The sequence below is a fragment of the Chrysochloris asiatica genome, unplaced genomic scaffold (genome assembly GCF_000296735.1).
Source record: "Chrysochloris asiatica unplaced genomic scaffold, ChrAsi1.0 scaffold00007, whole genome shotgun sequence".
Classification (NCBI taxonomy): Eukaryota; Metazoa; Chordata; class Mammalia; order Afrosoricida; family Chrysochloridae; genus Chrysochloris; species Chrysochloris asiatica.
This window is the reverse complement of record NW_006408525.1, coordinates 25,328,343-25,353,933: the sequence shown is the minus strand read 5'-3', so window position 1 is coordinate 25,353,933 and position 25,591 is coordinate 25,328,343. Positions and strand designations below refer to the sequence as shown.

Sequence of the window (25,591 nt, the reverse complement as noted above, 5' to 3'; positions counted from 1 at the left end):
GCAGACCAACAGAGCACTCCTCACCAGGAGGGTGGGAGGTGGCTCTAGCCAAAGTCCCTGAATTAGAGAAAAAAAGAAGGGAAAGGGTCCCTGGGGTAGAGGGGCATCTGGCCTAAAGAGCTTCCCCTTCCCCAGGGCCCCACCTAAGTGCCATTTATCCAAGCACCCACACTCTGGTGCCTGCCCACCCAGGGTCTGGTTAGTGCATTGCCTGGGAGTGGGAAGGAGGGTGGAGGTGTTAGAGAGAGCCCAGAAGACAGATGGGAAACAGGGTCCTGAAGGAGTTGGGGCTCTGGGAGATGCTCACGCACACCCTGTCCCCCCATGCAGCAGCATCTGGATTATAGCTAATACTGCAGGATGTGAGGAGGGCGGAGCCACAGTCTTTTCTGTGTGGGTGCCAAGGTGGGAAGGGGCAGGGGGGGTAGGGGGAGGCCCCCAGAGCTGGGCACTTGAAAGGGGAGCTGTGCGGGTGGTAGGGCAGGCTGGTGAGGGGCCAGCTGGCATCCAGCATGAGAGGTAGATGGAACTCAGCGGGCACAAGTGGCAGAGAGCAAAGGGAATACTGGGCTCGGGCAGGGGTGCCCAAGGGGCATGGAGAAGGGGGCAAGGCAAGGGCAAGGGGTGACCAGGACCCTGTTGTGTTAACTCACAGCTCTGATCAGCAGCCCTACCGTTGGGGATCTGGTGTGGGGGGGGGCATTTCCCTCTGATCTGGGGGGAGGAAGGGCAGCTCTCAAAGTGCATGGGGGCAGTAAGGGGGTCCTCCCCTCTGGCCAGCCTCAGTTAATAACTTAATATCATCTCTCTATCTCTCTCTATCGCTCGCTCTGTTTTTTTGTCTTTTTCTGTCTAGTTTTTCTTCATTTATCTTCTTTTCCCCTTGCTTGGTTTCCAAAGTGCAGTTAGAAATTTTTAACCTCCAGGGGAGGAGCCAAGCCAAGCCTTTCTTTGCACCCCCGGCATCTGGGAAAATAGAGCCTGCAGCCTGAAAGGGGAATCTAGGTCAAGAATCATCGGGGGCTCTCTCTTGCATTATGTGTAAGGGGTGAGTTGAGGGCATTTTCCCTCATCCCACCTTACTCCTTCCCCTAAGGTGAAGATGGCTTGTCCCCTATTAATTCTCCCTTCTTTCCCCTAACTTATTAGAGGATGGGGTCCTAGAAACTGCAGGACAGGTCTCCCCAGCCCCACACTGCCTTTTTCATAGCAAGTTCATTTGTTTGCCCTGTTCCAGGGCTGGAGGGTCTGAGGAGGGACCCGGGCAGTGCAAGGTGTGTGTTGGGGGAGCTGAATCTATCCGAGGACGAGAGGAAGGAGAGAAGAGGTGTGTGGGGGGGTTCTCCCTCAGCCCCCAGCTCTGCCCCTTCTCTCCAGGCTCCTCCCCACCAGCTCCGCACACCCTCTGGCCGCCTGAGGCTTTAGACTTCCTGATCCTCAAAGACCTCCAGGAAGAGTGGGGGGAAGAGTTCGGTGGGGCACTCGACTTTCATGTGGAGGAAGCGGCTGGCGTGGCAGGCCCCGATCATGCGGAGATCAGTCACCTTCATCAGCAGCTTGGGCCAGAAGTGCGGAATGTTGTGTTTGCGGTGGTTGACATAGTGCTCGAACGCCAGCAGGTACGCCTCCTGACTCTTCTCGATCTTGTCCACACACAGCAGGCCCGAACGGTCTGTGGGAAGGAAGGAAAGGAAGGACATAAGAGGAGAGTGGCCTAGGGACTGGGAGACCAATGAATGAGACATGGGGAGACATGCAGAGAAGATACAGACGGTGAGGGGTATGCCCACAGGAGGCAACAGCAAGGGGAAGTTTAGAGTTTGAACTCAGGGACTGAGGCTCAGAGAGCGGGGACTGAAGGGCCTGGGAATAGCAGCTACATGCAGGGAAGCAAGAGACAGACAGACAGGCAGATGGGGCAGACCTGGGAAGAGAGAGAATACTAGGAGGAGACAGAGAGAGGTGGGACAGTTAGCGACCCAATCATGACTCTGACTCTGACTCTATATAGGGTTTCCAAGACTCTGGTAGCCTGGTGGTTACGAATTGGGCTGTTAACTCTCACGGTCAGCAGTTCGAAACTACCAGCTGTTCCATGGGAGAAAGGATGAGGCTTTCTGCTCTCGTAAAGATTTACAGCCTCGGAAACCTTATGCAGGGTCACTATGAGTCGGAACCGACTCCACGGTACTTAACAACAACAAAGACTAATCTTTACTAGAGCAGACAAGCTCATCTTTCTTCTGAGAAGCTGCTGGTGGGTTTGAACTAACAAACTTGTGGTTAGAAGTCCAGTGCTTATCCTACAGCACCACCAGAGTTTCTTGGTAGTCAGAGAGGTGGGTGGGAATAGAGGCAGAAGGGAATGACAGACAGAAGGGGAGGGACAAGTCATAACTGATGGGACAGAGAGATAGGTGGTGGATAGGAGAGAAAACGGGGATGTGGGTGACAAAGAGGACAATTAGGGGCATAAAGAAAGAAGAGGGATAAAGGAGGAAACGGGGAGAGGTAGGACTGGGAGACAGAGGACGCCTGGAGAGCAAAGGGTGGGATGGGCCCCAGAGCAGGGGGCGGGGGATAGAAGTGGGCCTGGGTGGCAGAGAAGTTTGGGGGACAGAGAGGTGATGGGAGGAGGGCAGAGAGGGAATTTGAGACAGAAAGGTAGGCTTGGAGGACAGAGAAGCTGAGAAGAGATGAGAGACTCCAGAGTTAAGGAAGGAAAAAAGCAACAGACTCAGGGCACAGGCAAGTTCTGTCTTTGGAAGTCTCTGAACCCTCCCAACCAGTCAACACCTACCTGTTGACATTAGCAGCACAGCCTGCAGCAGAGCCACTTCTGTGTCGTCCAGGTTAAAGGCAGAGAGTGACTTGCCCAGTTCAAAGATGGCGTCTGAGACTACGCCCAGGCCGCCATTCTTGAGTTGTTCCCGCTTCACAGCCATCTCCCCACTCAGCGTCAGGGTGTCGCTCTCGGGGTCATAGCGGACAGCCGCCCGCAGGGACATGATCTCCATGCAGCACCCCTTCAAGAGGATGATCTGGTCTTCGCAAGGCAGCTACAGAATGGCAGGGTTGCAAGAATGCTCAGCGCTCTCCCGTGTCCCTGAGTCTCCCCTCTGGGTGCCCTTGGAAGCTGTGAGGCCAGACAGGCCTCAGCTAATAACATGCCCTCGGAACACTTAACCTTGCACTGAGCCAAGGGCAAGTGCAAATTCATTTAAATCTCACAGTAATGCCTAGGAGTTCGGGATCATCGTGAGCTCCACTGTGCAGAGAGGGCACTAAGAGCTAGGGGGTTAGGTAACTTGGCCAAGGTCACACAGCTGGGAGGGCAGCCCATCATCACCAGAGTTGTTCCTTGTTGCTGAGTTGATTCCACTCATGGTGACCCGTGTGTGCAGAGAGGAACTGCTCCACAGGATTTTCAAGGTAGTGACTTTTTTGGAAGCAGATCACAGGGTCTGTCTTCCAAGGCACCCTGGGTTAGTAATAGAGTACTTAACCGTTAGGTTAGTAGTCAGGTGCTTAACTGTTGGCACCATCTAGGGAGCCTGTCTCCAGAGTTAGTGCTCTTTAAAATGAGGAGAGGTTTAAGGCCACAGTGTTTTATGGGGGAAAGGCTGGATATTTGAAACTGGCTTGTTCTGTAGAGATCAGCTGACCCAGTGCTTGTTTGTGTATATTGGGGTGTGTGTTAATAACCTCTTAAGGACTTCTCTTTATCTCGAGAACCTCTGATGAGCATCTACTGGGAATGAGTGGCCTAGGGAGCAGCCCAAGATTTCCCTCCATATTTCTCCTTCCATCTGCCACTCACCTCGGAGAACATGGGCAGTTTTTTGGCAAAGTCCACCACACGGGTTATAGCCGGGGTGATGATCTTGGTAAACTCGCTGAAGGCCTCTAGGTCCACCTTGTCTCCATCCGGCATTGAGACGATGGGTGACTGGCCAATGTCATCTGGCTAGAGGGAGAGATGAAGGCCAACTAGGGGTGTAGGCAGACCCCCTTTCCAACCGCTCACTGAGGTTCCCTGTCCACCAGAGGGAGCTCCAAGGCTGCTTGGGGGAAGAGGGGCTGTTCTAAAGCTTTTCCTTAGTGTAGCTTCTGAAGAGGATGGACCAGAGCAGCTCCCATCAACAAACAATTACAACAATAACAGTAGTAGTAGCACTCATTATAATAGTAATAATCACATGGGGTTTGGCATTAGGCTAAATGTGCTACATACACTATCTCATTTAATTCTGACCACACCTCTTTAAAGCAGATATAATTATCACCATTTCACAGATGAAGAAATGGATACATAGTGCAACAATATGTCTAAACTCACATAAGCAGTCAATAGTAGAAGCAGGATTTGAACCCAGGCAGTCTGATTGCTAACTTTTGCATCCACATCTGCTTGATATCTTTTAGTGCACTGTTCCATCTCCCAGTGTACTCCACCAAAAACAAGGCACCAGCTTTCTGCCTTCCCTCACCACGTACAAACCAACTCCTCCTATGCTGACAGTTCCCTTGGCACTTGGTTTTGCCACAATCTTAACACAGAGCCAGTTGTTGGACATCTTTAACTTTGAATTCATGGGGACCAGCTTTGTACTGATCTTTCAAAAATAAATTATTCATGCAATCTATAAGGAAGATCAGCTAATATTATTATTATTCAAATTTACACACCAACTACTAAAGCCATTGATAATGAAATTGAAGAATTTTACCAACATCTTTGGCGTTTGGAGTTCTGGTGTGGCGCTGCAGGATAATGCACTGGACCAAAAGGTTGGTTTGAACTCAAGGTCAGTGGTTCACACTCACCAGCCACTCCTTGGAAACCTTGTACAGGGTTGTTATGAGTCAGAACTGACTCAACAGCACTTCACAACAACAATAACACAGAGCCTGGTAGCCAGTTGTTGTTAAATGCAGTTGTGTTAGTTCCTATTCATAGCAACTCTGTATAGGGTTTCTGAGACTGTAAGTCTTTGTGGGAGCAGAAAGCCTAATCTTTATCTCATGGAGTGGCTGGTGGGATCAAACCGCTGACCTTGTGGTTCATGGTCCAGTGCTTATTCAACAGAGCCACCAGCAGTAGGTGATCAAAAATACTGTTCCATGACTGTGTCCTCCCCTTGTCCTGCCAGGAAAAGGAGGAAAGGCCACCCCTGCTGACTGGAAATTCAAGGACAGCAATGCCCTGTCTTCACAGAGCTCCCAATCAGATGGAAGAAGCAGAGCCCACAGAACGAGAGCATAAACACAGGTGATCAACATCAGGACTGCCAAGGTATGGAGAGTATCCGTTTTGGGTTAAGAAGGCTTCCTGGAAGAGGCAAGCTGCCGAGGGCTCCTCTCTCCTTACCAAGAATTTCCGCCTTTGCTTCCAGTGGCTGCCCTGGGCATTGGTGCTGCGATGGGCCTCTGTTGCAACATGGATCAGGTCCCACTCTTCAGGAGTGGGCTCTGGTCGTTGCTGCAGGGATCGGATCATCTCCTCCTTCCGCCGCCGCTCTCTGTTCTGCTCAATCAGCTTGCGTTTGGCCACCCGCTTCGAGTCATCTAGAACCACTGCCAATGGAGACAGGATGCCCTCTGCGTGGCACTCCCCACCTAGGACCTCATTTGCCTCCTCTTTACCATCCTCTCAGAAACTCCTCTTCTTGGTGTATAGGCCCAGAGAGGTTCAGCAATTTCCTTAAATCACCTAGCAGGTGGGGGGTACAACCTGGATCATGACTAAATGACTGGGTCACACTTGACCTCCGATTTGGGGTGATCCAGAAGAAAGAACCTCTGAATGTCATGCTCAGGTCTAATCTGTTACGGTGACAGGAGCTATACAGTGTCAGGAACACTGAACATATGAATGAGAGCTGACAGTTGGTGAATTACTAGAAAGCCCCGCCACCCACTCCCTAGTCCTGTGAGTAGGGTGCCTTCCCTGGGAGTTGGGAATATTGTGTTACAGTGGGGGGTACTGGGGTTCATAGAGGAATCCTCTCTTCCCTTTCCCCCCAGGGATGAGGGCAAACTCTGATCATCACACCATCAGTCTGGCCTAGATTGGCACTCTGCCTTGTGGGTCCTGTGGGTATCCTGGGAGCTTCCTCCCTCTATCCCCAACCGCCAGGTCCAACTCCTTCCCCGCAGGCCCCTTACAGTCCATGGCCATGCCCACAGCGATGCACTTCTTGAAGCGACACAGCTGGCACTGATTGCGGGTGATCTTGTCAATGACACAGCAGCTGTCATATTTGCATGAGTAAGTGGGATGGAGATTCTTCTGGATTGTGCGACGAAAGAAACCCTAGAACAGGGGAAGATGAAGCACATTGCAATCCTAACAGACTCTTCTGAATCAACCAATCAACCATGCAGCTCACTGGGCATGGCCGGGGCAAGATCAGTGAGAGGACCTCGTGTCTCCACGACACAACAAGCCCAGGGTCACTAGGCTCTGCCAGGTCAAGGGCCCTTAGCAAGGCGTTCTCGGCTACCTAAGCACATGGCAGTGGTGGTGCAGAGTTAAGAATGATAACTATAGTGAAGAGATCAGTGTCTGGGGATGGTGTGAGATGCCATGAGGCCTGAACTAGCACCTGATTTTCCACCTAGCTAAAACGACTCTCAAAACAACAGTGACCCTAAGACCATTTTTCCATGCTGGTGGAATTCATGAAACAGGGTGACCAAAACCATTAAAAAGAGACCGTAGGTATACGCTCTAGTAGCTTTAAGGGGGAAATTTCAATTACATCCATCAGGATTGTTGTTGTTGTTAAGTGCCGTCGAGTCGGTTCCGACCCATAGTGACCCTGTACAGGGTTTCCGAGGGTGTAAATCCTTACGGGAGTAGAAAGCCTCATCTTTCTCCCGCGGAGCGGCTGGTAGTTTCGAACCGCTTACCTTAAGGTTCGCAGCCCGATTCGTAACCACTACGCTACCAGAGCTCCTTTTCCATCAGGATTAGTACTTCCTTTAAAGGGAACATTCTCAAGAATCAAGATGGCAGTAGTATTTACTGAATGCTTACTATCTGCCAAGCACTGTAAGCCTTTTAATGTGATAGGACATTCAGCTACGAGATGGTGGTGTCACGTGCTGTTGAGTTGGTTCTGATTCATAGCAATCCTGTATAGGGTTTCCAAGGAACGGCTGGTGGGTTTGAACCGCCAACCCTGTGGTTAGCAGTCCAGTGCTTTCCCTATAGCACCGCACCAGGACTCCAACGATGAGGTAGGAGCTATTATTGTCCCCCTTTTACAGGCCAAGAAACTGAAGCTTTGAGAGAGATGAAGCAACATGCCCAAGGTCACATGACTAAATGGGCAGTACAGCCAGAAGTGGGCCTCAGATAGGAAACAGCAAGGTCTGAGTTCTCAGATTCTGGGGTGCATTTACAGTACCTAGTTAAATTACCAAAAATACAGGCTCCTAGGCCCCACTCCAGACCTTTTAAACTAGACTCTCTAGGAATAAGGTCAAAGGAGCTTGGGCTGTGTAGTGGTTATGAGTCGGGCTGCTAATCTCACGGTCAGCAGTTTGAAACTACCAGCAGTTCCTTAAGAGGAAGATGAGGCTTTCTGCTCCTATAAAGATTTACAGCCTCAAAAATGCCATACAGGGTTGCTATGAGTCAGAACAGGAGTAAGACCAAGGCATCAGTCTTTTCCAGATGCTCCCAGAGATTCGCATGTCCTGAGTGACTACCCCTTGCTTTATGCTATACTGTTTATATTGCTTCTTGCTTCCAAGAACACTGTTGGGACCCTAAGTCCCTGGTGGTCTCTGTGCAGTTGACATTAAATAATTCTGCATCCTGAAAGGCCCACATTTCCAGGAAGTGTTGATCTAAGGAAAAAACAATGCAGGCTCAAATTATCCAGGAAAAATCTAATTTGGCCTCTGCACATTTATGACTTTGTCCCCTCTACCCAAGGAGAACCTACCACACCCACCACACCCCCAGAAGTGGTTCTCACCCTTTTGGGTATATCAGAAGTAACTGGGGAGTCCATTAGAAGGCTGATTTCTGGGGCCCACCACACACTGGGGTCTGATGAAAGGTGAGATAGGGCCTGGAGATCAGCATTTTACCTAGCAGGATAAGCACTGGACTGCAAGGTCAGTTTGAACTGTAAGGTCTGCGCTTCAAACTCACCAGCTGCTCCTCAGAAGCCCCAGGCAGGGTCGCTATGGACTCGGCTGCACTTTACAACAACAGCTTCGGGTTTCTAGTCTTTCTCTCTCTGACCTGAGGGTAGGGCACATGCTGCATCCACACAACTCATGCAGGATCAAGAACACTGAATGGATGGATGGTAGCTGACATTTATTGCTGATTTCTTACATGCCTGGCACTGTTTAAAACACTTTATGTGAGTTATCCTATTTCATTCTCGGTATTTCTAGGAGGAGGAAACATGATTATTCCTGTTTTATAGGTGAGGAAATTGAGGTTGAGAAGCAAATTGAGTTACCTGTATGAGTGGTAGAACAGGAATTATGCATGAACGAACAAATGAAAGAATGAATGAATGAACATAAAAAGAGAATGATGGTATAATGGGTGGGCTTCAGGCTCTATGTTTATAGGGTTTGTCTGCTGCACCAGGTGCTGAGGGCCTTAAAGGGAGTGAGATGGGGGCTCAGGTAGTGGGGGAGGGGAGGAGCAGCTGGTCCATACCTTGCAGCCTTCACAAGTGATGCAGCGGTAGTGATAACCGGTTGCCTTGTCCCCACACACGACACACTGCTCGTCTTTGTCCAGGTAACTAGGGATATACCCTGGGAGGGAGGGAGGAAAGGAGGGAGGCAAGCAGGCATGGCTTGGGGCCCCAGCAAAGAGGATTCTATGCTTTTCCCCCATCATTCAACTTTTCCTTTCTGGCCATGCCCTCGCCCAGCCTCCCTGGAGGGTTCTTGGTCTGTGATTAGAATCCTGGAGACCATGGGAGGCCATCACATCTATTCCTTTTTTCACATAAGTTGGAGTCAACTTGATGCGAAATGTTTTTTTTTTTCTTTTTTTAATGAATATGGAGAATCCTCGTTCTTCTGCCTACCCAATCTGGGCTGTTCTCTTGCTGCCTTGTGTTTCAAGGGACAGGGGATGGGTGAGAGGATGAAGCAAGTATCAGAGGTTCCTCTCAGGAAAATGCGCCCTTAGGGCTCTTCTATCCAGGCCTGATTCTGCTGGAGGCCTCAGCAATGGGCTTATGGGAGAAGGGAAGAGGCCTTTCCTGAATGAATCCATCCTCAAAGGCTGGTTGATGCCCCACATCAGTCCTCCCGCCCCTGAACAAGTCTATCCAAAGTTCTCTCTAAGAGGCTCCCCTCTCCCACCAGAAGCTGCTGGTTCAAGGCCAGACCCCAGAAGTGGACTGGCCTGATTTGCTGGGGCTGGGAGCAGTGAGGAAGGGCACACTCAGCCAGGCTCACCTGACATGCTGGTTTTCAGGGGACATTGGCCGTTCTTTCTTTTTCGCTTTCCATCTGGTGACCTGGCACTGGATGGGGGCAAAGTGAGTGGAATCACAAAGCAGTCCTTGGGAAAACCCTTTCTCAAGGGAGAGGTTTATATAGCCCCCAGGCCCAACTCCCTCTATGTCCCCATTCTAGCCCCCATTCCTAGATCAGCTGACAAAGCCCTCTGGAAGCTACAGGGGTGGGAGATAAGTGGCTTGGCTGGGGCACAAGATTGTTCTAGTACCCTAACAAACACACACACCTTATACCATACTGAATTATCTACAAGATAGCCTTCAGTACCTGCTAAAAGTGTCCCCAAGACATGAAGGCTATGCAAATTTTAGAACATACATACATACATATACATATACGCAACAGAACGCCACCATATATAAATAACTATGCAGCCTTCTATCAATACAAATCCAAGTATGAAACATAAGCACCAGGAGATACATCTTTAGGCAATTTTCAGGGCATTCTCAGAGAAGTTATACACCCTCTTGGATATATATATTCATCATGTCTTACACAACCCTATGGGCAGGCACCTAAAAGTACCATCCCCTTTCTTCCCCTTGTGCACATGTTGCTTGATTTCCAGACCATGCATAGATGCTAAATTACCCACAATGACTGCAAACATATAGCGCTAGCTCCTAGCATCTAGTCAAGAATGAGAGAACAGAAAGGCTTTCTAGAATCTCCCTATCTCTGGCCTCCATTTAACAGAAGCATCAAACTGAAGTCCCACTTAGGGCTGGTGACCGCTGTGTACTAGAGTCAGAGCCAGGAGGAGAACCCTGAGCCCCTGCATTCAAAGTGTTAGCAACCCTCCCCACTGCACATACATGACGCCCTGGTGTTCCACATACATGTTACATAACCCTGCACAGTTACATAAGCCTTTCTACATGCACGCAGTGATTGTATAACTTCCCACACCCACTCTGGTATGTGGCATAGTGCAGGGCCCCTCCTCCTGGAGTCAGATGCAGTTACCAACACACTGACACAGTGACCTTGGTCAGGGTCACAGTCACAGACAGTCCTGCACTTCCCATCCCCTGAGGATTACCCCTGTCTGGTTCCTACAAGGCTGGGGGTGGGGTGGGGGTGGTCAGTTCTCATTTCAGTCTCCAGGTGGGGGTGTGTACCAGGGAACTCTGGGCCATCTAGGCGCCAGTTAAGCGGCGGCGTCTTTCAAAGACTACCTGACTGAAAGCTTTTGGGTGCAGTTCCAGGGAAAGCCACAAGGTGGCGCAGAGACATGGGGGAGGGGAAATGATTGGTAGGGGTTGGGGAGGAGGGGCTGCAGTTCTAGGGAGACCTGGAATGGACATTCCCGCCTTTCTACTTGTCTTAAGAGCCATCTCTCCCAGACCTACAGAAACCTGCGTGGAAAGATGTAGGAACTGCAAGTCAGAGCCACCCTAAGACAGGCTTGGGAGGAGAGGGTACCTTGGAGGCCTCCACCCAATTTCAAGCCTCACATCTTCTTCCTCCACCCCTTCAGGGACCCAGTGTTGGGCTCCAGAGCTTTGCCTGGCCAAGCCTCTGGTCTCCTGGCTCATGATCTGGTATCCTAGGCAACAGCCACACTGCTCCCCAGAGCGCCCCTCCCCCACCCTCTCTCTGGCCATAGGCACAGACTGTACCCAGTTCCCAGGGCACTGTGCCAACTGGGACAGAGCTCTGTGCCACTTGGTGTCAATGGGAGAAGCAGAGACCCTCTGGGCTCCTCAAGGACACTGCCGAGTGTAGGCAACTCATCCCTAACTGTGTGTGCAGGGCTGATGCCTCTCCCACGTGGTAAAACCTTCATGCTTGGCATGTGTGCTCCTTCCTGGGAGGAGCTTCATGGTAGCACCCACCCTCGCCCATGAACAAGGAATAGTTTGTGGGGCTACCAATAGGTTCCAAATATAAGCGTGAGCTGTGACCAGCAGTTACTGGTGCATGTGCCCTGAAATACCATGCTTCACGCACCAGGGCCTACCAACAACAAACTTGTGGTCAGATGGTGGATGGGCTCCTATGGGGAGAAGGAAGGTCCACAAGTTCAGAAGAAGGCAGCAGCAGCAGAGGGAACATTGGAGGGCATTTGAGACTGTCCAGCCCAGTCAAGGGTAGAGCCATATGCCTACTGCCTGAAGAGTCTGCTCCATATCATGGGTCTACGGTACAATATGGAACCCTGGTGGGACACAGTGGGATAAAGCACTGGATTGCCAGGTCGGTTTGAAGCAAAAGTTTGGTGGTTCAAACTCACCAGTCACTCCTCAGAAACCCTATATAGGGTCATTACAAGTCAGCACCAACTCAATGCCACTTAACAAGAACAACAATGTATGATATGGGTATCTCTCAACCCAGGTGCCTATTAATTTACTACATCTGAACATGACCTCATCTCCTGGGCAAAGGTAGGCAACAGGCTCTTTGGTCTCAAGTCTGCCCCCCAGAGGTACTTAAGAGGTCCAGGTTCAGTTCTTGGCAGGGAGGCCCTATGCCCAGCCAGGTGAGCATGACTGTCTCCTGAGCCCATTACCTGTTCTCCTCTGGGTCTGACCCACACTCCAGCTTGCTTGGCTTCTGTTCCATTCACTTCAATTCCATCCAGGATGCACTCCAGCACGCCAAGAGACGGGTGGGCACACAGGCCCCCCCGGCACACCCACAGGCCACCCACCCCCCACCACCCAGGCCCTAGGGTACAACACCCATGGTGCCCGCCTCAGCACTTGGCCTTCACACCATGCCCTACACCCCAAGGGGGGGTGGGCACTGGGAGGGGCCAGGGGGTGGCAGATGGGAGGGTTGGGGGGCAAACTGGATCTCTGAGGGGCGTCCTGGGCTGGGGCTTGAGAAGTAGGTGCAGAGTCTTGTCCTGTCTTGAAGTCCCTGTGGAGAGGAGAGAGGAAGGGTCAGCAGGGCTGTGAGAGGGGATTCCTCTGGTGGTAACAATTTGGCTTCTTGGGCTCCACAACAAATTGGTGAAGGGCATGCGCAGACAGTCTAGTGGTATCTTCAAGGAAGGGTCAGGATAATCTCTCCAATCAATAAGCATAGCAGGCAAGATGGTAGACCTACATCCTGAACTTCAGAGATGGGGAGGGATGGAGGGAAAGACTGAGGTAATTCGTGTTCCCTGTAACACATCTCAAACTTCACATTCAATCAACCGCTAGGCCCTTAATAAGTGTCTATAAACACGAGCTATTATAACCACCCCTCTAGCCAAGGTTCCTTAAAACTCATTAGTATTATGGGGCAAGAAGGTACCAAGGATGAGCAGTTTTCAGTCTGAGCATGTGAGTTTCAGTAACGGAACAGTGGGGTATGAGGGCAGCATATAGGGATCATGGATGGCCATCTTAGTCTCTTAAGGAGAGAATATAGACAACAGTGGACAGCTGACCACACCTGCTGCTGGTCACATTATGACTCCTCAACCCTAGTCCTTCCAAAGGCTCCAGAGCTTCCCATACAGGGTTCTAAGTAATACTTTCCACTCTGAGGACCAGACTTCCCAGTCGGTTTAGCTGAGTTGCCACCTACCAGGATGGCAAGGGGAGGGGAAAGGAAACTAACATGCACTGACTGAACAGATAATATGTGCCCTCTCAAGTTGGCACCAGAATTTTCCAGAAGCTCAGAAAGCTTGATCATATACTCCATTTCATATGGCTAAAAGCAGGTGGCTCAAGGGTTAACCCTAGCAACCTGGCTTTACTGCCAGCCTTGTTCTGCTACCTGGGCCCCTAGTCCATCTACAACGGCTCTGAACTCAGGATTGCAGACCTGGGGCTTACTTAGTGTCTGAACACACACAGTCAGGTGTGGGTGTAGGACGGGGACAAAGGGTGCAGTTCCCCACAGACAAGCTCCATCATGTGGCTGCTGCATCGTAGACCTCACCCCTGGGCCCCCCCAGCCCGACCCCCAGGAACTGATAAGCAGGCCGGATGGGAGGAGAAAGGAGATAAGTTAAGGCAGGGCTGTGGGACAGGGGTTCTGCACCCAGGAGAGCCTCTGGTACGGGGAGGAGTGCAGTAGGGGGCCCATTCAGCTCCAATACCCTCTAGGCCAGGACTGGGCACTGGGGGCTGGACGGGAGACTGGGGGAGGGGGGTAAGTGGGGAGCCTTAGCCCAGGGAGCCATCAAAAAAGTAGGTCAAGTTTTTCTTGGCTTGTGGAGAAATTCCTGTTATAAATTTATAATGGCGTAGCCAGCCCTGAGGGGTGGAGGTGGGGGGAGGAGAAGGAATGGGTGGGGATGCCTAGGGACTACAGTTCTCAGCCAGAGCAATGAGGGGCAGGGGGCTTGGCAGTCATGGGGGCTGGGCTGGACAAGGGAAGGCTATTTTCTCCCAGTCGCCTGTTCCCACTTCTGTCTGAGCCTATCCAGGCATCCGTCTGTCTGCCTCTGAATGTGTCTGTCTCTCTGGGTCTGGGTGTCTCCCTGTCTCCCCCCAGGCTGTGCCTCGGTGCTTGGCACACCCTGGCTGCGGTGCTGCCCCTGCCTGTCTCCTGCCCACCTGGCATGCTGCCATCACTTGTTTACAGAAGCTGGAAAAATCCACTCGCCAGCTGGAGGCCCAGGCGCCCCCGAGGAGGGGAGGAGGCAGGCACAGGAGTGGACATGTTGAGAGGGGCAGCCTTAGGGAGTAGTAGGCCCTAGGGGCAGACGCAGAGAGCCAGGGTATGTGGGAATGGGCATTGGCAACTGTGGGCCAAGCAGGGAACCCCAGCAGCAGACACATGGCCTCGGCAGCTCCTGCCCCTAGGCCATACATAGCTGTGGAGGCTGCCCCCCATAACACCTCTGCTACCACCAGTTGCTATAGGGCAGACCTGGGGAAGTTCCAACTGAGGCCACCATGTTTATTTTCCCTCCCCTGTCCCTGGCCTAGTCTGAACTCCAAATGTGTCTGGGCACCACCAAGGGCTTGCACGTGCCCGCTGTGGGGAGGGGCAAGGTCTCTTGGCTCCACCTCTGTGTTGAGCTGAATTGGGCCCTGGTGCCAGTGTGGTGCAGCCTAGACTATGGTTGGCTCCTGACAGTGGCCAGAGGCGCAAGGCACCTAACATAAGACAGGGCTTCTTGGCATCTCTTTAGGGACATACCTGGCCCTCTGAGGGCTCAGCACGTAGAGGCACAAAAGCACATGAGCCTGGGTTAGCTTTTGCTGTGAACGTCAACCAGAAAGGGGGCTGGGACAGGAACATCCACCCTGAAGGGCAGTTTCTCTCTCCTCCCTCCTCCAGGGATCCTGCTTAGTTAACTCCCAGAGCTCCTTCTGTCCATCCTGTCACATCCCTGAGGACCAGAGCAGAGGCAGTAACTCAGCTCCAGAGAGGTGGAGGGGCGGGGCTAAGGGCTCTGAGTCTAGCTAGGACAGCAAGACCCACCTGTTGGCTGGCCAGGCCACCCACTCCCTCTTTGTCAGATAAGAGCTGCCAATGGCAGTGTGGGTGAGGTGCCTGAGGAGGGGGAAGCATTTCATTAAGCTTAAGTGCTTCTTCCATGGGGGGACAGGGACAAGAGACCAATGTGGCATCTGTGGGCAGCAAGCCAGGTTCCCACTGCTGGGCTGGTCTGTCCTGATCCACAGTCCTAAGGACCTAGAGGCTGCCCACTAAGGAGTTCTGAGTTGTCAAAGGGAAATCTCTGGCCCTCTACCCCCCCTAGATCTTGGCCTCAAATTCTACACAATTCTACTGCTTCTAACTGCAGCCCCACCTATCTGGGGCCCCTGAACTTTGTCCTTAATGAGCTGAAGAAAGTCCAGCCCTCCTTGCCAGCCAGAGAGAGACTTATACACACAGAGGGCCAAGAAAAGGGGAGACAGAGGAGAAGGGTAGAGGAGATGATGGGGGAGAACAAAGAGAAAGAAAAGAGATGGGGCAGGGATGTGGGAGTGGGAGGTTGAGCCAGAGATGATGACAATGACGAAGTAAATGGAAAGGAAGAAAGGGAGCAGTGAGGTGGGGACAAGGTAACAAGGTAGAGGTAGAGGTGGGTGAGGCAGGAAGGAGGGCAGATCAGGAAGGGGACAGATGAAGGAGAGGGGAGACAAAGAGAGAAAGGTAACAAAGAACCATGGGTGGGGGGTGCTTCATGCCCTGCCTAAGTCCCAGCCCACTGAGGCTGGCGGGGAGGGAGGACTAGGAATGGTTTCCACGGTGACAGCTGGTTCTTGGTGGCCTGGCATGTGGGCTATTAATAGTGATGTGGGTAGGTTCACACCTCCCTTTCCCCCTCCCCTCTGCTTGCAGCTAGGGTGGGGGGAGCTCCCTCTCTCCCCACCTACTCCCACTCCTCTGGTATGGATGGCCTGACTCCACGCCATGGGAGCCAAGAAAAGATATGGTAAGGGGCCTGGGTGGCCACTGTAGCCCAGATATACATGGGCAGACACAGGCAAATAGTCATCTGTGTGTAGACAGCGGTGCCAACGTGGGCTCCCATGCACAGCCCAAATACAACAGACCCTGGGAGTCTGGTCGCCCATGGAAGCACAGCAGCAGAAAACCGCTCATGTTGAGGGTTGAGGGACAAATGCTTCTCTAGGCTTCTGGGAGCGCTTTCTCCTCCCAGACACCTCCCTCCCCCCACTCTCTGTTCTACTCTCAGGTAAGGATTGAGCAGAGCTGCCCCACCCAATTCAGTTCTCCGAGTGCCAGGAAAGTGAAGGCGGGAAGAAGGTACTATTTGGCAGGTGTGCGATGGCAGAGGAGTACACTCAGACACTGGGCACCAGCTTGGCAAGCATACGGGGAAGGAGGAGAGGGGAAGGGAAGGAAAAGAGGGACAGAGGAAGGGAGAGATACTACTCTTTCCTTGGTGGGCTCTCTCTGGGTCCCCATAAGACTAGATTCTGGAGGTAAAGAGCTTTGACCTAGGAGTCTGGCCTCCTCTTCACTTCAGGACTTTGGAGGCTAGAGAATGGGGGCTGGTGTGGTGAAGATGACCTAAAGGGGGAGATTGGCTATTTAAACAAAGGATCCTCATTCCGCCCCCCCCCCCAAAGACTATAACAGGAAACTCCCCCTTGCATGTCAGACAAGACAAACAGCAGCTTTGACTTGGGCCAGATGCCCAGTATTAACATCAAAGACGGCACTTCCCACCCACCCCCACCCCAAGCCCCACCCACCTGCTGTTCAACTCTCCCTTAACCCCAGGCCAGCTCTGGGGAGGCATCAAGGTGGCTTAGCCCAATCTAGAGGTCACCTCCCTAGACACATGCACACCCCCCTGCCTTCAAATGGATGGTCGGAGCCAGCCATACCTATTTACAAGAGCCCAGCCCCTTCCTTGTCAGCCCAAAGAACTTGCATCCTGTCCCAACTCCCCTCAAGAACAGAGGTGGAATGAGGTAGGAGATGCCAGGCGCCAAGAGCCAGAGTCAGGAGTACCCCAAGCTGGGCAAAGCACATTCCCCCCACCCTTCCCCCAGGAGCCAGCCAGGTAATTGGAGCTGGGAGCTGGGGCAGCTGAATGCTAGAGGCCTGAATGTCAGGAGGCCAAGGCGCTCCCTGCAGATGGCATCATGGGCACAGAGCTTGGGGTCTTCCCTCCCCAATCCCCTCTTCTTGCAGGAGGTGTCTGCAAGCCCTGGGGAACAAACCCAAGAGAGGAGAGAACGGTGGAGGGAAGGAAAGGTAAGGGTGTTCTCCCCAGCACCCTAGGGAGGCAGATACCCCCGCCCAAGCAGAACTGGCAGAGGCAGGGAGAGACTGGGAGAGGGAGAAGGGAGGGAGGTGGAAGGAGGGGATGGGGGAGGGCGACTTTGAGAGAGGGAGAGGAAGAGAGGGAGGGGGAAGGGGAGAGAGGGAGGGAGATAATTGAGAGAGAGGAAGAGAGGGAGAGGAGGGAAGAGGGACGGGGTGGGGAGGGAGGAAGAGAAAGAGTGAGTGAGTGAGTGTGTGTGTGTGTGTGTGTGTGTGTGTGTGTGGATGTACCGTGAGCGCCTGCCTGTGTGAAAGAGAGAAAAAAAAAAAAATTGAGGGCGAGGGCGCATGCGCATGGGAGAGTAAGCAAGTCAATGCAGCTGAGTCCCCAGCACACACACGGACACGTGCAGGCAGACAGACACACACATACACACTCACTCAGCCCGCATGCGCAGAGCCTCTTGGCTCCCAGTACCGGTTCTAGCAGCTCTTCAGAGCCCTCCCCAGCCCACACATGCACAAAAACACTCACACATGGATGCGCGCACAACACACCCACTCACTGATGTGTACAAAAATGCCAACAGCCACCAAAGCTTCGGGTCCCCCGTGCACCTCCCCCGCCCACATGCCTGGGTAGAAGAAAAACTGAAACAGGCAGCAAAAGGCTCTGGGAGCCGAGCCTAGAGGAGAGCTCATCGCTTCTGGAGAGAAGGAGGACAAGGATGAAGAATTGGATAAAGAGAAGGAGGAGGAGGGTGGGGGCTTGAGCTTATCGGGCCGCTCTTTGCCACAGCTGGGGGTGGGGTCTGTGCCTTTGGTACTAACCTTCAACCCCTAGCTCCAGGTCCCAGGGCTGAGTGCCCCACCCACAAAGCAGGGGTGCCGCTACCATTTCCTGGGCCCCAATCACTTCCATCGCTCTCCTCAAGTGTGCCCAGCGAACTTCTGACCCCTCCCCTACGGAGGGAGCTCCTTTTGGCATCCCAGCCTTTGTGATAGGAAATAAAGGCAGACAACGCCAGGGTGAAGACCACATGCCCCCACCACACCATACGCCAGCCTCGAGTGACTCAGTGAGAGCAGAAGACTGTCTTTGGTTGCAGGCACTGTGTGGGTCCCACCCAAGAGGGTGCCAGGCCCTGGGAGAAGGGAGCAGATCCACAGGCAGTGCTTAGGACATCAGCATGCAGCATTCATTGAGCACAAGTGTGACAGAAGGAAGACCCTCAGCTCAGGTGGTGGTGGTGGTTGTGGTTATGTGCTGTGGAGTAGGTTCCGACTCATAGTGACCCTGTATAGGGTTTCCGAGGCTGTAAATCTTTATGGGAGCAGAAAGCCTTATCTTTCTCCCGTGGAACAGCTGGTAGTTTCGAACTGCTGACCTTGTGGTTCGCAGCCCGATTCGTAACCACTACGCTACCAGAGCAGCTCAGGTTAGGTTCTTTTATCCTCACTGTGAGTGAGGAGGTCCCTGAGTAGTAGGAACAGAGTATACTGAACTCAGCTGCTATCCCAAAGGTTACATGTTCAAATTCACTCAGAGATGCCTTGGAACAAAGGCCTGGTGATTTATTTCTTTAAAAATTAGCCATGGAAATCCCTATTGGAGCACAGTTCTACTTTGACACACATGGGCTTGCTGTAAGTCAGTGTCTACTCAATGGTAACTGATTTGGTTTTACTGGTTTTCTTGTAGCCATCATTATCTCCAAAGATGGAAACCAGAAACCCAAAGTCTTACCACTGGTGAATGGCAAAAACCCAGTCTCCCAACTCCAGACAGTGCCATTTCCACCACGGTCATGCTTACCTCCCTCTCCAAGAGGCACAGAAGCACCTCTGTAGCCAGGAGGGCTAGATTAGACCCCCACTCAAAAGTGCTCCCTATTTCCCCACCGCTGGACAGTCCCCATTGCCCTGGCTTCAAACTGAAGGGGAGGAGTTGATAAAATGGATCTGAGAAAAGAGGAGATCCTCATGGTCAGACTTCTGAAAGGAAAAGAGAGGCAACCCAGGGCAGACCCTGCATCCCAAGGTGCCATACACACAGGCTGCTCCTTACTTGGTGCCACAGATTGTCTCTGCCACACCCTTCGTGTGCTAATGCCCCCTCTGTGCAAGGGGTCTATCAAGGTTGCGTCCTGGTTAAGCAATGGTAGTAGGTTGGGGTGCTGGGTCCCCAGGAGGGGAGAAGGGGGCTAAGAGAGAAAAAAAAACCCTTGTCTCCTCCTCAAGTTCTATACTCAAGCAGGCAAAGGGGTGGGTGAGGTGAGGCAAGGGATGGAAGAGGGCTGCTTCCCCGGTTGCTTTTTCTCTCCTTCATCCTCACTGCTTCATACCTGTCCCAACAGAGATGCAGTAATGCCCAAACTTTGATGCAAGTGCCCCTTGCTAATGAGGTACATCCTCGGCTGAGATGGCAAAAGTTCCTTTTAAGAAGTTACAAGGTGAGGGGCAGAGGACAGTAGAGGTGGTGGAAAGGTGCTACCTTGGTAGCTGCTCTTTTCCACACACTGGCTCCAGGTTGCAAACACTGGTGGAGAAGGAGAGGTTATTTGAAGGGTGACAAGGCTGGAGATTGGGGACCCACTGTCACCCACCCCAGCCCATTCCTGTGATGTCTAGGAAATCTAAGTCTCCACATAGCTTCTCCAAGAACTCCAGAGACACCAGGCTATAGGCTTCCTTTCTCCTCAGTGCTTGTTACACACCTTGCACTTTTACAAGCATTGTGTATATTCGAACTCCGTTAATCCTCAAAAAAGTTAAATAGAGTACATATTATCATTCTCAGTCTACAAATAGGCAACGACGGAGAGGTTAAATCTCTTGCCCAAGGCTACACAGTCGGCAAACTGTACAGTTAGTATTCAAACTCAGGCAGTTTTGCTGTTAAGTGCTGTTGGGGCAGTCTGTTGTTATGTGCAGTGGAGTCGGTTCCGACTCATAGCAACCCTGTACAGTTTCCGAGGCTGTAAATCTTTACAGGAGCAGAAAGCCTCATCTTTCTCTCGCGAAACAGCTGGTAGTTTCAAACTGCTGACCTTAAGGTTCACAGCCCAATTCATAACCACTAGCACACAAAAGAATCCCTGCTCTTCACCATGACACCGCATCATATAGGTTGTTTTTTCATCCAACTACGTGTTCCTTGTGGCCAAGTCTCAGGTTTCCCTTTGGGCCCATGGATTCCTTATAATCTTTATCAGTGCCTCCTCATCCAAGTGGGTCAGGGTTAGAGGAGAGCATGGCCAGACATGCTTGATGCCCCCTAAATTCGGGGTCTCCTGCCCCAATACCCCCTGCTTAAATTCCCTCTCTGGAAGTTACCCTTCCTGCCCATTCTGGGCTGATGCCTGCATTCGTGGGTGAGTGGACCTCATTCAGCCCCTCACATGGTTTGGGCAGCTGTAGCTTTAGAATCAGGCCCTGAGGCTGGGCAAAGAGAACACAGCTGTTGGGCATCTTTGAGGTGGGTCTCAGCTGCCAGGGGTGTGGAGAAAGCTCAGCGGGGTCATGCCAACTCCCACTGTTCATGGAGATCATTATTTTCTAGTTTGGGTCCGCACGGCATGGGAGGAGCCTCCTTATTGGATGATCTGGGAGCTAGCTAGCTGCTGTCTCCATACCAAGGGTTTCCACAGAGCTGGTGTCCCCTAGCTGAGCCCCCAGCTTGGGGGGTCAGCATGGGCAGTAGCTGACTTCTCTTCTTCCCCATTCCCAGCCCCTCAAACTGGCCGGCCACAGCTGCAGCAGTAAGGAAGCGCAGGATGTCCTGAGCAGCCAGCTGAGCCCCCCACCCCCCACCCCAACCTCTTATTGACCCCAGAGGCAGGGCAGGCGGGGCGCAGGGGCGGAGTTTGTGTATTCAGGACTGGAAAAATATGAAGAACATCACCACCAGTTCCCAGCTCTGAGAGAGAAGGCTGTGGCAGAAACAGAGACAAGGACGACTGGGTAGTGACAGGGTGAGAGAGAGTTCCAGACAGACTGTCAGAGAAAGACAGAGAGAGGCGGAATCAGACATGGCAAGACAGAGCAACACAGAGAGAGACAGAGTTAGAAATTCCAAGTCAAAAATACACATCACTCACCCAGACACTCACCAGCATAAGGCCTCCTAAGGAAAGCTTCCAAGTTTGGATAGGAAGGCTGAGGTGGGAAAAGGGGTCCCATTCACAGTGGGAGGCAGGAATTCAGCTGGGGACAATGAGCATCCCCAGGAAAGGCCCAGGCAAATAACCTATAGCAGCTAGATCCCCCAGTTTGCTTTTAGGGTGGGGACGAGGGCCACTCCCTAGGAGCCAGCTCTCCCCGAAACCCCCTCCCCCAGCAATCAGGACAATCCCAGCTGCTGGAAGTCACTGGGCCCTGCTTCAGGCCTAAGACTCAGCCCTGGCCCTCTGGAAACCCCCTGCCCCCTCTCTCTTAGCTCTCTTTTCTCAATCCCTCTAAAAAAGAGAGAGAGGACCCATTTCCATAAGACTGGATGGCTGATCCTAGAGGAAGAAGAGAAAAAGACATAGGAGGAAGCTTGAGGGGAAAAAAGTCTGTGATTGTGTGTCCATCTAGGTATATGTCTGACTGACTGCGTGTGCATCTGGACTTGTCTGAATACAGCTGGACACAGCTGGCCTTGTGAATATGATTGGTACCTGAGTCGAAAGAACTGTATGCACCTGTGTTCACAGTTCCAACACACATTTGTGGGACTTCTTGGGCTAGGTTATGGGTGGGATCCAGAGCTGCTCAAGTGATTCTCCCAGATCTCAAGGAGCTAGTAAGTGCTCTGACTAGTGATAGAGACTGAAGATTGTGTTACCCTGAATGCCTGCCTGGTACATTATGTAGGAAAGTCTTTTAATTTTCTTAGGAAGAGGGGTTTTGTTGTCTATAGAACCTCAGAGCCTCACAGCAAGAAGCCAGGAGAATACTTGTTACTAAGTTGTGTATACATGTGTTGATGTGTAATGGTGGTGTTTCTATTTGACTGAGTGACAGCAACTGTCACGGCAGGAGATGATGTCTGTGTGACTGGGCTCATGCGTTCGAGCACGTGTGTGCTTGTGAGTGACAGGTCTTTTGTAATTGTGTGGCTGTGTGCAATTGCTCTGTGTGCATGCATGCGTGTGATAGTGACTTTTTCTGTGTGGGTTACAGTGACTCCTCCTTGCCCGTGTGTGGCAGCATCTCCGTGTGACCCTGTGCGTGGGTATCCTTGTGGGTTGTTCTCCCTGCACTTGGTCTCCGTGGGTGTGTCCTGCCCCTTAAGAGCTCCACAGTGCAGCCCACAGTGCAGCGGCAGGCTGCCTCGTCCCTTGTCCCCATGTGGGTGTGTCCAGTAGCTCCTGTCCTTGAGTCAGCCTGGGTGTCCCTGGGTGTGCATGTGGCTGTCTGTGTAGGCATATCTCTGTGCCTGCATGTCACATTCACTATTCCTCCCCCCCTACATCCAGGACAACAGCCCCCTTCATTCTCTCCCTCTCCAGCCAACACTGGCCCCTACCTCATCCCTGGAGCAGGTGGCTCTCTCTTTTGACCCTGTCATACATGTCCCCCCCCCCCCCCCCAGCTTCTCTTCCACAGCAGACAAGGGAGGGCTCTGGACGGAGGAGACGGGCCACTAGAGACACGTTGCAAGGAGGGGAAAACAAGGAGGGGGGGGGTCACACACAACATAGGTCCTTTCCTCCCTCTCTTCTCCAGCTATCCCAACCTGCAACTCCTAATTTCCTAGAGACCCTCAAGCAAAACCACCACCACCCCCTTTCCCTGGTAGCCGCGTTTTTGCAATTAGGAGTGTTGCAACCAAAGAACCATGCTTAACAGAAGAGGCAGGCGGGTAAAATGGGAGGGGGAACTTCCCTCTCTCCCGGTTCATGCAAGCCCACCCCTCCCACCGCACTCCCACTGCCCTTCGCAGCGGGAAGCAGCTTTGCAAAGGCCACTCGGCCTCCGAAGCTAGGGGTGGGGGCTGGGGGGGGCAGGCCTCCGGCGCACTGTAAACAAACCGCGGCGGCGGGCGGGGGAGCTCGGCCGGCCCGCAGCGGGTCCCGGCCCGGGAATGCGCAGCAGACTAGCCGGACACAGGCCGGGCGGGCCCTCGAAGGGGAGGCCCTGACGCCATCTCCACCAGCGAACCCCGAGGCCCATCGACCTCCTAGCAACACCTCGTTCCCCTGGGCGTAAGTTGCAAGCGCCAGGGCTGTGACAGGGTCATAGGGGTGCCAGGAAAGGTGGAGACTAGCAGCCGGACCCCCTGGGCGCCCCCAGCCCGCGGGGGAGCAAGCCTTAGAGCCCCGCGGCTTTGCATAATCAATCGCAATACATTTGCATATTAATGCCCCCTCGCTCCCTCCCCCTTACCTCGGCGTGGCGCGCTGGACCCGGCTGGGCAGCGACACGGGGGTCTCAGCGCCCCGAGCCGGGGGCGTCCATGGGGGGCCGGTGGGGCCCGGCCGCCCGCCTCCTGCGCCCGGGTGTGAGTGCGAGTGAGCGCGGGGGGGCGGGGGGCGAGTGTGGCGGCCCCGCGGCTCCTCCAGCAGAGGCGGCGGCCGCTCTAGCTCCTCCCTCCCCCGCCCCGCTCCAGCAGGGGCTCGGGCTCAGGCTCAGCGCGCCGGGCCGGCTCGCGGCTGCTCCCTGCCGGCCGCCGCGCTGCCGCCGGCCCCCGCCTCCCGCCCCCCGCCTCGCCCCGGGACCTGGGCCAGCGCTCTGCCGCCCCTAGGCCTCCTCGGCCCCCGTCCGCTCAAATGCGCCCTCCCCACACCAGGCGGTTCCTGCAGGAGTGGTACTTGATGACATATTTTGGAAAAGATGCCATTTACAACATCTCCTAGACTTGGGGAGTTTGGAGGTTTATGGGTTGCATCATGGGGCGAAGTTGCATGGAGGGGGTACCAAAGAACCTCCTGTACCTTATAAACCGAGGAGAAAGTCTAAATACCAAACGCTTGGCGGTTTAGAGTTTGTTTCGGAGTTCGGTTCCCTTCTCTGCTAGTACCTCACTGTGACCTTGAGCACATCACCACCGCTTTCAAGGCTCAGCTTCCTCAACCTCAAAGGAGAGGGTTGGGCAGGTGATCCATGAGGTTGTATTAATTTTACTCCTCCCCTTAGGGATTATTGGCACATCCCCCATTGCCTCCATCCCCTCTCTTTTCGAACATTACCAATCAGCCCCTTCCCCTTTGAAATGTCACCTTTCTCCAATAGAGCGCTTGAATCTCACTCTCCCCAGCCTTTTCATCATCAATCTGTCTCTCCCCATTTCCGCCCCCCTACCCCCCCTACCCGTTACTGAACTTAGGGAGGGGGTAATACTTTTATTCCTCTTCAACTCCCAGTTTGACAGAGGTGGTATTTTCTTTTGTCTGCCCCTAAAATCCAATGCTACCGGGGCCATTCTAAGGAGTAGGACAGGCTGTATAAAATGGACCCCCTTTTCCACAGGGGAAGTCTCCATAGTGCACCCCCCCCATGCACACACAACACACACACCTGCATTCATGGACATAAAACCACCCCAGTGACGCCAGAGCCCCTTTCATCTCAGGATCTCCCAGCGCCAGGCAGAGCTTTAATTACCCCAGCACCCCCCCTGGCCGCGCCGGTTCCCCCGCTGTCATTAGCCCAGTTTTACCAGCGGGGGCCACAACCTTCCCACGGCTCCTAGGGTGGGGCCCTGTCTTGCAGTCTGCTTTTGTGGAGGTGTGTGTGTGTGTGTGTGTGTCACGGGGAGCTGCTCTGTTCATTGCCCCATTGGTGCTGGGCAGAATCACTTGCTAAGTATGGGATTCTGACCTGCTTTGGAAGGATTCTATAGCCTAGACCATCTTCATCTCAAGTCACCTGCATCCTCAGCACCATTTAGGCCACATCCCTTTTAAGGGATCCTGGAGTTCACAATTCATGGGAGAGAGGAGGGTGCCTCTCTCAGGGTCCCTGGGACCACGGGCATGAGAAGGCCAGCTGGGATGGCACCCGTTGGGTGCAGAGTGGATAGTGGTGATGAGTGCTGTGTGGTAGATGCGGGGAGCATGCAGTGGCAGATGTAGAATGCGGAATCAGCACACAGTGAGTGGACCTGTGGGTTCAGTCTGGGCTCACAGTGGACACACAACAGCTGCAGTGTGGGGCCGGAGGCTGCAACTTGCCGAGTCAGCATGAAGTGAGATTGCAGTGTGCAGTGCTCGATGCACTGAGGGTGGCTAGCTGCCAGTCGCTGCCACCTTGGTGATCAGGTTTGGCTGAAACCCTGAGGGATAAGGCTACAAGGAGCAGCACTCAGGGTGTATGCCCCACCCTGGATGGAAATCAGCCTTTAGGACTGGACTTCTGAGGATTTGGGAGAGAACCCCATCTCATGAGATACACTAGCAGAACCAGGAAATGATGGAGAGATCCCAGGAGTATCTGGATTGGGGCA

At 53.1% G+C, this 25,591-nt stretch overlaps 1 protein-coding gene across 1 annotated transcript; it reads right to left on the bottom strand.

Moving 5' to 3' along the window:
- Positions 1–847: 847 nt before the first annotated feature.
- On the bottom strand, positions 848–23,814 carry THRA (thyroid hormone receptor, alpha). The gene is made up of 9 exons (XM_006832576.1): positions 23,533–23,814; positions 12,032–12,384; positions 9,451–9,518; positions 8,696–8,796; positions 6,169–6,316; positions 5,372–5,577; positions 3,821–3,967; positions 2,801–3,059; positions 848–1,672 (listed from the first exon to the last, which is right to left on the bottom strand). The coding sequence occupies exons 2-9, from the start codon at positions 12,082–12,084 to the stop codon at positions 1,422–1,424; spliced, it is 1,233 nt and encodes a 410-aa protein (XP_006832639.1). The 5' UTR covers positions 12,085–12,384; positions 23,533–23,814; the 3' UTR covers positions 848–1,421.
- Between the last annotated feature and the right edge of the window lie 1,777 nt (positions 23,815–25,591).

What these genes read in the sequence shown, in the direction of transcription:
- THRA (XM_006832576.1), bottom strand. Translation starts at nt 12,084, where the DNA reads ATGGAACAGAAGCCAAGCAAGCTGGAGTGTGGGTCAGACCCAGAGGAG. An exon ending in TCACTTGTGAAGGCTGCAAG is followed by an intron (nt 6,317 to 8,695) that starts GTATGGACCAGC and finishes CCCCTGTTCTAG; the next exon opens with GGTTTCTTTCGTCGCACAAT. An exon ending in AGCAAAGGCGGAAATTCTTG is followed by an intron (nt 3,968 to 5,371) that starts GTAAGGAGAGAG and finishes CTCTCCCTCTAG; the next exon opens with CCAGATGACATTGGCCAGTC.